This window comes from Gastrolobium bilobum, unplaced genomic scaffold (assembly GCF_033153095.1).
Source record: "Gastrolobium bilobum isolate Gb01-03AN ecotype WA unplaced genomic scaffold, APGP_CSIRO_Gbil_v1 utg20100, whole genome shotgun sequence".
Classification (NCBI taxonomy): Eukaryota; Viridiplantae; Streptophyta; class Magnoliopsida; order Fabales; family Fabaceae; genus Gastrolobium; species Gastrolobium bilobum.
In genome coordinates, this window is record NW_026896287.1 from 1 (window position 1) to 12,321 (window position 12,321).

At 40.2% G+C, this 12,321-nt stretch overlaps 1 protein-coding gene and 1 non-coding gene across 2 annotated transcripts; one reads left to right on the top strand and one right to left on the bottom strand.

Moving 5' to 3' along the window:
* Positions 1-209: 209 nt before the first annotated feature.
* LOC133298634 (uncharacterized) lies at positions 210-2,301 on the bottom strand (the record flags this gene model as incomplete). The annotated part of the gene is made up of 5 exons (XM_061497965.1): positions 1,999-2,301; positions 1,482-1,896; positions 1,045-1,295; positions 491-603; positions 210-367 (listed from the first exon to the last, which is right to left on the bottom strand). Coding segments are annotated over exons 1-5 (1,240 nt in total), but the record flags the coding sequence as incomplete, so codon positions are not given.
* A 790-nt stretch (positions 2,302-3,091) lies between these two features.
* On the top strand, positions 3,092-3,198 carry LOC133298648 (small nucleolar RNA R71). Its single transcript, XR_009749837.1, has one exon. It is a non-coding gene; the product is annotated as a small nucleolar RNA R71 (small nucleolar RNA).
* The last annotated feature ends 9,123 nt before the right edge of the window (positions 3,199-12,321 follow it).

Below are 12,321 nucleotides of genomic sequence, written 5' to 3' on the forward strand. Positions count from 1 at the left end.
TCACACATTAATTCAAATGGTAATGAAAAATCAGGTGCCATCATGATAGGTGCAGTGGTCAACTTTTCTTTCAAAACATGGAATGCATGCAGACATTAACATAAATTCTTGGTCGTTTACCAACAACTTACATAAAGGCTTGGCAATTTTTGAAAAATCTTTAATAAACCGCCTATAAAATCCTGCATGACCAAGAAAGCTCCTCACACCTTTGACATTAACAGGTGGAGGGAGTTTCTCTATCACAGATATTTTTGCCCTATCCACTTCTATTCCTGCTCTAGACACCTTGTGCCCAAGAACAATTCCTTCAGTCACCATGAAGTGACATTTCTCCCAGTTCAAAACCAGATTACAGTCTTGACATCTTTTTAAAACAGAATCCAAATTTTCCAGACATGCATCAAAATTAGAGCCAAATACAGAAAAATCATCCATAAAAATTTCTATGCATTCTTCTACCATGTCAGAGAAAATGGAAAGCATGCACCTTTGAAAAGTGGCAAGAGCATTGCAGAAGTCGAAAGGCATCCTCCGGTATGCGAAAATTCCATATGGACATGTAAATGCAGTCTTCTCGTGATCATCTGGGGCAACAGCTATCTGATTATAACCTGAGTAGCCGTCCAAGAAACAGTAGAAAGCATGTCCTACCAATCTTTCCAACATCTGGTCCAAGAAAGGAAGTGGAAAATGATCCTTCCTTGTTGCCTTGTTCAGCCTCCGGTAGTCAATGCACATTCTTCATCCAGTGATTGTCCTTGTGGGAATCAGTTCATTATTCTCATTTTTCACCACAGTCATCCCCCCTTTCTTGGGTACTATTTGAACAGGACTCACCCAAGCACTGTCTGAGATAGGATAAATCATTCCAGCATCAAGTAGCTTCACAACCTCCTTCATAGTGGGGTTGAGTCTCCTCTGTGGTTGCCTTACTGGTTTGATTTCCTCTTCCATCAATATTTTGTGGGTGCAAAAGGAAGGATTGATACCCTTAAGATCTGAAAACTGCCATCCAATAGCCATTTTATTCTTCTTGAGTACCTTAATCAACTTCACTTCTTCACTCTCAGATAACATTGCATTGATGATTACTGGATATGTTTGATCATTCCCAAGGAACACATACTTCAGATTTGAAGGTAGTTCTTTAAGCTCTACCTTAGGTGCTCCCACTGGAATATCATCTATCTTCGTTTCAAGCTCTTCCACTACCGGTTCTTCTTGACAATTTTCTGTACATTTCTCCTCAATAAATCTGTCTTCCTCCAATGAAAAGTCTTCTTCTTTATTCACTTCTTCCACCATCTCCTGTATCACATCCAATCTGAAACAATCCCCCACATCAACAAGATGTTTGATGGCTTCAAAAACATCAATTGTAACAGTTTCTTCATCCACCCTCAACAGCAACTTCCCTTGTTCAACATCTATTAGAGATCTTGCAGTTGCTAAAAAGGGTCTTCCTAACAATAGAGGACTTTCAGTATCCTCTTCCTCCATATCAAGTATCACAAAATCTACAGGAAAAATAAACTTGTCTACTTTTACCAAAACATCTTCAACCACACCTTCGGGCTTCTTAATAGATTTATCTGCAAGATGCAAGATAAGATTAGTTTCCTTCAGGGTGTTGATTCCCAAGGCTCTACATACCGTCAATGGCATCAGATTTATGCTGGCTCCCAAATCACAGAGTGCCTTCTCCACTTCCACATCTCCTATAGCAATAGAGATGCTGAAACTTCCTGGATCTTGCAATTTTGGTGGAAGCTTCTTCTGAATCAGGGCACTACATTCTGCTGTCAGGGCCATTGTTTCACCAACATTCAGTTTTCTCTTCTTAGTAAGGAGATCTTTCATGAATTTGGCATAGTGGGGCATGTTCTCCAAAGCCTCAGAAAATGGAATGTTAATTTGCAAATTTTTGAAAATATCCAGAAATCTTGCATAGTGCTGTTTCTGAATCTCTTGCTTCAACCTCTGAGGGTAAGGAACTTTGGCACATGGAGACAAAGTGACTGGCTGGTCCTGCTTGTCAGCCATCTTCTTTTTCTCCCACTTCATTATCTTCTTGGGCATAACATCATTTTCAACTACCACCTTTTTTTCTTCCTTGTCTTCCGTCACTGTTTCTTTTTCTTCATTTCCTTTCACATTTTCTACTCCATCATCAGAGACTACATCTTCAACCACAACCTCCTCTTCATTCTTCTTATTCCCCACATTCTTTTTCACCTGTTGGAGCACCAACCCACTTCTTGTCATGATTGCTTTGCAATGCTCCTTAGGATTCACCATTGTATCTCCAGGAAACTTCCCCTGTGGTCTCTCAGATATCTGTCTTGATAGTTGACCAATTTGGGTCTCCAAATTCCTGATAGATGCTTCCTGATTTCTAAATGAAGTCTTGGTCTCTTGCATGAATGCAGATGTTTGCTCTCTGAATGAGTTAGACCCCTGAATGTAATCTTGAGTAGTCTTGGATAACTGAGCAAAGGCTTTTTCCCATGCAGCAGTATCACTTTGCTGTGATGAGTGTATTGGAGGAGGATGCAGTGGAGGATTCAACTAATGGTTGGAACAATAACTAAACCCTGGGTGCTGATTCTTGTTCTTCCATGGTGGCACATACATATTTCGCCCCTGGATGTTGTAATTCCTCTGGTTGTTGTTGTCATACCACACTCCATTAACTTCTGCTTATTCTGATGATCCCCCATAATCACATTCTTCTGTCACATGGCCCTTCCCACAGATAGCACACACACACTTGGTGTCCACAGAAGCAACCTTTTGTGAGGATAGTTGCTTAGTGAGAACATCCAACTGCTGTTGCTGTTGTTTCTGTGTCTGCATCAATTGGTCATTCCTTGCCAATAGGACATCATACCCATCCAACTTGATGATCTCTGCCCTTCTGTCAGGAACTGGGGCATTATCAAATTCCTGAGATGCCAATGATTCAAAGATATCCAAAGCTTCTTGAGGAGTCTTGGTGGTCAATGATCCACCAGCAGTGGCATGCACCAATGTCCTAGTGGTGGTGGTCATTCCTTGTAGGAAGATTGCTGCTTGTTGCCATGCCTCTATTCCATGCTGTGGACATTTCCTCAATAAAGTCTTGAACCTCTCCCATGCCTCATAGATGGATTCTGACTCTTTTTTCTTGAAGCTTGTAATTTAATCCTTCAACTTAGCCCTCTTGGATGCTGAGAAAAACCTCTGCAAGAACTTGGTTTGCAGATCATCCCAAGTTGTTATACTCCCCTGAGGCAATGATTGCAACCATCTCCTTGCATCATCCGTCAGTGAATGAGTGAATAGTCTCAACAGAATTGCATCCCTTGTGACACCATTAATTTTTACAGTATCACTCAACAACAGAAAATTTTCTATGTGCAAGTATGGGTCCTCTGCACTGGTTCCAGCAAACTGATCTTTCTGTACCAAATGTATCAATGCAGGTTTCAATTCGAAGTTGTTTGGCTCCACTGTAGGGCGCACAACACTTCCAATGGGATGGATCACTGTAGGAGTCATGTAATCTCCCAGTGTCCTCTGTTCTGGTGGTGGTCTGTGGTTCTCTGCCATTATCTCTTCTTGGTAGACAGCACTGGATTCACCCCTTTCTTCAAACTGTCTTCTTTGTCTGCTTGCCCTTTTGTTCTTCCTCACTGTCCTTTCTAATTCTTGATCATACAACAACAAATTTGGATCAACTCTACCTCGCATACACCAGAATTAAAATTGACCAAAAACTTAACTAAAAGTAAAATGCTGAAAATAAAAGATTCAATCTCAGATTTCTATGATATCAATCAATGTTGAAAAACAAATCCCCGGCAACGGCGCCAAAAACTTGTTGCGTATCTAGCAAGTGTACTAGTCGTACAAGTAATAAGATGATGAGTAAAGATCGTTCCCACAGAGATTTGTATTCAAACACCAATGAACCATAGAAAACTAATTTGAATTAAACAAAGGTTTGTAAAAATCATGAATGTTTTGTCACCAGAAAGTTAATTTGAAAGTAAATTAATTTAATACTAAAAATTTGAATTAAGATTTATAAAAACAAGTAGTCAGAAAACAACTTTCTTCAACAATAAACTCATGTAAACTGATCATATGATGAACTCTTTTTCCTGTGATGTTAATCAGCCTTTTACTTATCCTCAAGATGTAATCCCTTACTACCCTGATAGATACATTAATCAGAAACCCCAATCCCTTGGTGATTCCTTTCGTAATATATGCATTAAATACTAAGGTCTTAAGATTACATCAGAACTATAGCATCAATTCCTTGAGTACTATAATCCTGGTGATGAGATTATCAGATATAGGAGTAGTGTAAACATTCCTGTTCTACACTCTTCCCTTAGTAGAAAGAGTTGAATCAGAAAATCTCATATCAACACATGAAAAACACTTCATCATATTAATCAAATATACATAAGAATATCATTGAGTTCCATTGAATTCAGACTACAATGACTCTACTCAGACATAACTAAAGAAGATAAAAGAGAAGAAAGATCAAACTCCATTTCCATGTAGTGAATCTTCAATCTCCAAGTGCAATTACAATAGAGAAACTAACTAATACAAAGACTAAGTCCTAAGAATTTTAGAGAGAACTCAGATCAGAGAATCTGATGTAGGAGAGAGAGAGACTCCAGATATCCCAAATTGTGAAGGCCTTTGCCTTATATAGTTTTACAATTTAAAACAGAAATTTAATATGGGCGCTAAAACGTTCAGAATGAGCGTTTTAGCGTCCATGCTTGACGGATGCCCAACTGCTTTCAACTAACTTGAACGCTAAAACGTTCATGAATGGCCGTTTTAGCGTTCATACCTCGTGAATGCTCAACTGTCCTCAACTGACTCCAGCGCTAAAACACTTGGTTTGGACGTTTTAACGTTGGAGACCAGAGACTTTTTAACATCAGGGCGCTAAAACGTTCGTTGAAGGAAGTTTTAGCGCCTAAGAAGAGCAACTTTTCATCCTCAGAATGCAGCAGCGCGCTAAAACGTTCTATGTGGACGTTTTAGCGCTCAGCACCAGCAAGTTTTGGCCTCTTTCTGCAGCAGGGCGCTAAAACGTTCTGTGTGGACGTTTTAGCGCTCAACACTTAGGCATTTTTCTCCTCTTCAAAATCTCCTTCCTTTTCCAGTTGCCTTTTTAGCAAGCTTTTCCTACAAGAACAATACAAATTGTCAATAAAGCTTCTTGAACTTGTAGTTGAGGAAATTCTAGGATATTAACCTCTTTTTCCATCATTTAATTACACAAATTGATACTAATTCATGCTGAAAAACCTGATGAACTAAGGGTTTATCATGTACCTTTTCCAACTTATATTCAAACTTAGATCTCAAATTTCACTCGGCACGTTTTTCGATGCAATTGTACTGCTGTATTTTCGTTCGATAAAAATACTATTCATCAAATTTCCAGAAACTTGCCTAATAACTCAATATTTCGTTCTGAATCCATTTCCAAGTTTATTTTTCGCTTTTGAAACATTATACTAACATTTTACTGTTTAGGGTTACGTGTTTGTTAAATTACCGTTTTACTTTTTTTACGTATTTTGACCCAGAACTCAAGATTTTCACTAATCCTACCATTTAATCCTTATTTTACGTATTGATCATTTCCTTTTGACGAGGTGTTATACTTGCCTCATACTGTAATAAGTGGTGTTCAACGTATATAGGTCCAAAACTTAAGTGGGTAACAAAAGGTAATGATCAATACTTGAGATTATGATTAATAATAATAATAATATATTTGGATAGCAGGAGATCATTAATGTTGTTCGCGAGAATAGTACGTTGTACAAGATTCAACAGAGAGTCTTGGAGTTCTTTGTCGTTGGCTTCAGATATCTGTGAGTAAATAGTGGGGACTAGGCAATTCCAAATTGTATTTAATTTCTATTGTTATTATTTTATTTTTTTATTATTTTATACATATAAAGGTGGAGTGTTTGATACTTAAATGTTTTAAGGAACGAGATGACATAAAACGAAGATAGGTTGTTTGCTTAATTATTTATTTTACCAATATTTAATAAATGGTTTAGAATATATTATAGAATTAAGATATATTAATATTCTTAGAATTGAACATTTTTATTATTATTTGAATGATTTAAAAAAAAATACTTTTTGAAATTATTGAGGTTACCTTTATATTGCTTATAAGATATTTGACTTTGTTTTGATGGAATTGAGAAACGTTATAAAAGATATAAGAGTAAATACCTTTTTGGGTCCCTAAAAAAAAAAAGGTCCCCACTTTAGTCTTTACAACAAAAAATTAGTCGGTTGGTCCCTATGAAATTCAAAGTGGACCCATTTTAGTCCTTTTGAGGGACTAATATGGGTCTTTTTTTGAATCTGTGAGGGACTACAATTTCAACTAATTGGGTCCACTTTGAATTTCTTAGGGACCTCGAGACTAATTTTTTTTTGTAAGGGACTAAAATAGGGACCGTGTTTTTTGTTAGGGACCAAAAAAGGTATTTACTCAAGATATAAATTTCGTGGTTGAAACTTGGAGTAGTACCCCAACATTTGTGAAATTATTTATGAAACTTTGATTTACCTATGTCTTTGAAATTGGTTTTGGGGTGTGACTTAATCAGAACACTATATGCTAACAACAGTAGATGTTAGCATTGGTGTACAATGATTTATTTACAGGTGGGGAGCCTATGTAGCCTGTGAGCCTATTATATATTTATTGCAAGCGGGAGTCTAGCATCTTTATGATTATATTTGTAGGTGGGGAGCCCGGTATTGTGATCACATTATATTTACATGTGGGGACCCCATAATTGTTATGTTACAGTTCTTCTAAGTGTACCCCACTTATATATATATATATATATATATATATATATATATATATATATATATATATATATATATATATATATGTAACTGATTTGGTTTTGACAATTTGTTTTTAAGATTTGACATTTGATTTTTATCGCCATATTTTTTATAAGAGTAAAGTCCATTTTGGGTCCCTAACAAAAAACACGGTCCCAACTTGTACAAGATTATTATTCGATCATTGGATTAAAACCTTCTCTAGATAAAAAGGCTGTCAAGAAACATTACAAGAAGATGACAGTGTTGCTTCAGTATAAGTATATGTGCAAGTATGTGAATAAAAGACTCTCTTGTAAGAATTGTTGTGGTTCTTTCATTGCTGTTGAAACTGGGGCAGCCCCTGCAAATGGTTCATTTCCATATTGTCCTTGGTCATATGTGCCAGGAAATGGGCATGGAAGTCATTCATTTGATGGAGTTACATATGTTCCAACTAGTGCCACCTATTTCAATGGGAATGGGTTCACATGATACAATTCTAGACATGGATATGAGTATGCTTCAAATGCCTATTTCAATGGGGCTCTGCTGGACTCGTCAATCAAAATGTATCAAATGTTGGGAAAACTCAGTTCCCTCAAGCTCGGCTAAGCAGCCGAGAGAGAGAGAGAGAAGAAGAACACAACCAGATTTAACGTGGGAAAATCTTCTTCAATGAAGAAGTAAAAAACCCACGGGACCTAGTCCAGATCAAAAATCCACTATGAAAATAATGGTTACAAAGAATCAAATACACCAATGTGGTGGTTAACTCAACCTCTCCAACAATGGTGATAATCAAACTACCCTAGAGATGTTTCACTCAAACTCTCTCTAGAGATCTCTCAAATGCAAAGCATAAAGCTTTGCTCAAACAATCAAATAATTATCTCTCAAATTTTCTCTCTCATAATCTCGTAACCTAGCCTCCACCCACAACTAATGAATATATAGAGGAGGTGAGATCTAGGGTTAGGGTTTTTAAGAAATCCCTCAATAGGCTTGGGCTCAGCATTGAAGGAGGAAGCCCAACAAATCACCCCCTCCGACTTCAATGTGTCGGCTTCAGCATCAACCCGGCTCCTTCACACCAGTCTTCAAATTTCCTTGCTGGAACCGGCTTTGTCATCATGTCAGACCAATTTTGGTCAGTTTGCACCTTGACGAGTTCGAGCTCTCCACCTTCCACCACATCCCGGATCTAGTGATACCTCACATCAATGTGCTTAGTGCGGGAGTGATAGGTCGAATTCTTTGCAAGATGGATTGCGCTTTGATTGTCACAACCCAGCTCGTACTTGTCTTGATCATGGCCGAGTTCCATGAGGAACTTCTTCATCCACAGCATCTTTTTGCTTGCCTCAGTAGTGGCAATGTACTCAGCCTCAGTTGTCGATAGTGCAACACATTTCTGAAGTCTTAATTGCCAAGAGACAGCTCCTCCGGCAAAACTCATCCAATATCCTGTAGTCGACTTCCTCGAGTCGGCGTCTCCCCCTAAATCAGAATCTGAGTAACCTTGCAACTCAGCTTTTCCTTCTCCAAATCGGATACATAAGTCAATCGTACCTCGGAGGTACTTGAAGATCCACTTCACTGCTTCCCAGTGCTCTTTGCCTGGGTTTAACAGATACCAGCTTACCATTCCAACAGCATACGCCATGTCGAGTCCAATGCAAACCATCACATACATCAAGCTTCCGACGGTGGATTGGTATGGGACCTTCATCATCTCATCTTTGTCTTCATCAGATCTCGGACATTGCTTCTGGTTTAGCTTTATGTGTCCGGCTAGGGGGTGCTCACTGTTTTGGCTTTGTCAATTCTAAATCTCTCCAGAATCTTCTCAATATACTTCTCTTGACTCAGCCACAGTATCTTCTTTTGTCTATCTCAGATAATCTTGATTCCCAGAATCTGCTTTGCAGGGCCGAGGTCCTTCATTGCGAAGGACGAGCTCAACGCCTTCTTCAGGGCGGCTATCCTCGATTTGTCTTTCTCTACAATAAGCATGTCGTCAACATATAATAACAATATCAGAAAATCTCCGGCCTCATACCTCTTCACAAATATGCAGTGGTTGGCTTCTGTCTTCTCAAACTTATGATTAATCATGAATGATTCAAATTTCTTATACCACTGTCGAGGTGCTTGTTTCAAGCCATAGAGGCTCTTTTTCAACCGACATACCAAGTCTTCTTGGTCTGGAGCTCGGAACCCTTCAGGTTGCTCCATATATATTTCTTCTTCTAAATCACCATGAAGAAATGCTGTCTTCACATCCATTTGTTCTACCTCGAGGTCCATTGAAGCCGCCATGGCTAACACAGTTCGGACCGAGGTCATTTTCACCACAGGAGAAAAAATCTCCTCAAAATCTACTCCTTTCTTCTGATTGCAGCCTTTCACTACAATATGGGCTTTGTATCTCGGCTTTTTCCCGTTCTCTTCATTCTTAATCTTGTAGACCCATTTATTTTTCAGAGCTCGTCTTCCTTCAAGCAACTCGGTCAGCTCATACGTCTGATTCTCGTGCAGAGACTTCATCTCGTCCTGCATTGCCTTTTCCCATTCTTCTTTCTCTGAGCTCGTTACAGCCTCATCATAACTCAGAGGCTCACCGTCTTCAGCAACAACGGTGTATTCACCAGATGGGTATCTCGTAGAGGGTCTTCTTTCTCGAGTTGGATATCTCTATTGTTCTTCAGCTTGAGAACCCGGTTCATCATTCTCATCCCGGATCTCATTATCAACTCGGACCTCAGTGTCTTGGTCATCTTCAGCTTGATGTTGGTCATCATTTTCTTCATTTTCTTGATTTTCTCCCCCTACTTCAGCTCGGACAGGAGGGATGGGTTCTTCACGTCTGACAGTAAACCAGACTTTGGGCTTCGAGATGTCATGAATGTTCTCATCTTTATGAAAGATCACATCTCGGCTTCTCACTATCTTCTTATTGATTGGATCCCAAAGTTGGAACCCGAACTCACATCTCGGCGAACCAAGATAGATGCATTCCTTTGTCTTCGCATCGAGTTTTGCCCTTTCATCTTTATGGATATGCACGAAGGCTCGGCATCCAAATACCTTCAATTGATTATAGGCCACTTTCCGACCTATCCTGACTTCTTCTGGAATTTCTCCTTCAAGTGGCCGTGATGGTGATAGGTTGATCAAGTCAACAGCAGTTTTGACAGCTTCTCTCTAGAATGATTTTGGCAATCCGACATTGGATAACATGCTTCAGACCTTCTCTTCAATAGTTCTATTCATTCTCTCAGCATGTCCATTCAACTGTGGAGTCTTGGGGGGCGTCTTCTCAAGTCTGATCCCGGTTCCTCTGCAGTATGCATCAAAAGGGCCGCAATACTCACCACCATTATCAGATCAGACCACCTTCAATTTCTTGCCAGTCTCCCTATCAACCATTGCATGGAATTCTTTAAAGGATTGGAGTACATGGTCTTTAAACTTCAACAAATATACCCACACTTTGCGGGAATGGTCATCAATAAATGAAACAAAGTACTGAGTCCTCCAAGGGATCTTTCCGACATTGAGCAGACATCAGTATGGACGAGGTCAAGAATATGCCTGCGTCGTCTAGGTTGATCAGTTCTCACAAAAGAAACCTGGTGCTGCTTTCCAGCTAGACAGTGCGTGCAACTCTTCAACGCTTGGCCTTTCAACCCGGTCAGTAATCCTTTCTTGTTCAGAATTTGGAGCCCTTTCTCGCTCATATGGCCGAGGCGCTTGTGCCATAGCTCCAAGCTAGGTTCATCTCGAACAGAATTGGCTTCTCCGCCATTGATCTTTCCTTGCATCACGTACAAGGAGCCTTTCTTCTTTCCTCGGGCCACGACCAAGTTTCCCTTGGCTAGCTTCCATCTAACGCTACCAAAGTAGTTCACTAACCCGGCATCATCAAGTTTGCCTACCGAGATTAGGTTCAATCGCATGTCATGAACATGCCTTACATCTTTCAACACAAGTCGGCATCCGACATATGTGGTCAGAGTTATATCACTGACACCAACAATCTTGCTGGTCACTTGATTTCCCATCTTCACGACTCCAAAATCATCACCTCGATAAGAGGAGAAAAAATCTTTGTGTGGAGTAACGTGGAAGGAGGCACCGGAGTCAACAATCCTGGTGCAGTCATCATATGCAACATTCAAATAAGTATCCTCACCTAGGAGGAATATCTCGGCATCCGGGTTGGCAGCCACCGCAGTGGTGCTCTTGTCTTCCCTCTTCTTGGGAATAATCTGATCCGGCTTCACTGAGTCGTTCTTCTCGTCATTCTGCAGGGTCGAGCAGTCTGGCTTCTTATGACCTGTCTTTCCACAGTAAAAGCACTTCAGCTCATATCTCGGCTTTGACCGACCTCTGGACTTTTCTCGTCTGTCACGACCTCTACCCCGGCTTTTGCTTCTACCCTGGGAGTCAGATTTCCCTTTGTTCTCAGCAACGTTGGCCTCAGACGTGCTCGGAGTACCTTGTTCTCTTCTCCTGGATTCTTCACCCAGGAGGCTGTCCGTCATGACATCCATCTTTAATTTTCCATCTGGAGTCGAATTATTCAATGTCACCACCAGAGTATCCCAGCTTTCTGGCAGCGAGCTCAACAGCAACAAAGCCTGCATCTCATCATCAATTTTCATCTCAGCTTTTGACAGCTGATTCACAATACCTTTATAGGTGTTGATGTGTTCAATCATGCTCATGTCGTCCTTGTATTCAAGCTTCACAAGTCGACGAACTAGGTATGCTTTATTCCTGGGGGTCTTCTTCTGAATCATGGACTCCAACTTCGTCCACAACTCATACACGTTCGTGAACTTGGACACGTGCTCAAAGAGGCTTTTATCAATATATTTCCTGATCGTGGCTACCGCCTTCCGACTCAGGATCTCCCACTCCTTATCAGTTTTGCTTGTCGGTCTCTCATCAAGGATAATGGGCTCATGTAAATCTTTGCAGTAGAGATGATCTTATATTATCGGTCTCCAATAGGTGAAATTATCTGCTGTCAACTTGAACATATCTCCATCATTGGTTATGCCATTGGTCTCCATCTCGTCTCCCTCAGAACCCGTCGAACTCGGGCTCTGATACCACTGTTGGGAAAACTCGGTTCCCTCAAGCTCAGCTAAGCTGTCTTTGTGCGGAAGTCAATCAACAAGATCCTGATCTCGGATCTCGGCAATACCTCGGCCTAAACTTCACCAGGTCAGGCAGCGCAGCGGAAAAATCAAACGAAAAATCATAAAACAGGAGAGAGAGAGAGAGAGAGAGAGAGAGAGAGAGAGAGAGAAGAAGAAGAAGAAGAAGAAGAAGAACACAACCAGATTTAACGTGGGAAAACCTTCTTCAATGAAGAAGTAAAAAACCCACGGGACCTAGTCCAGATCAAAAATCCAC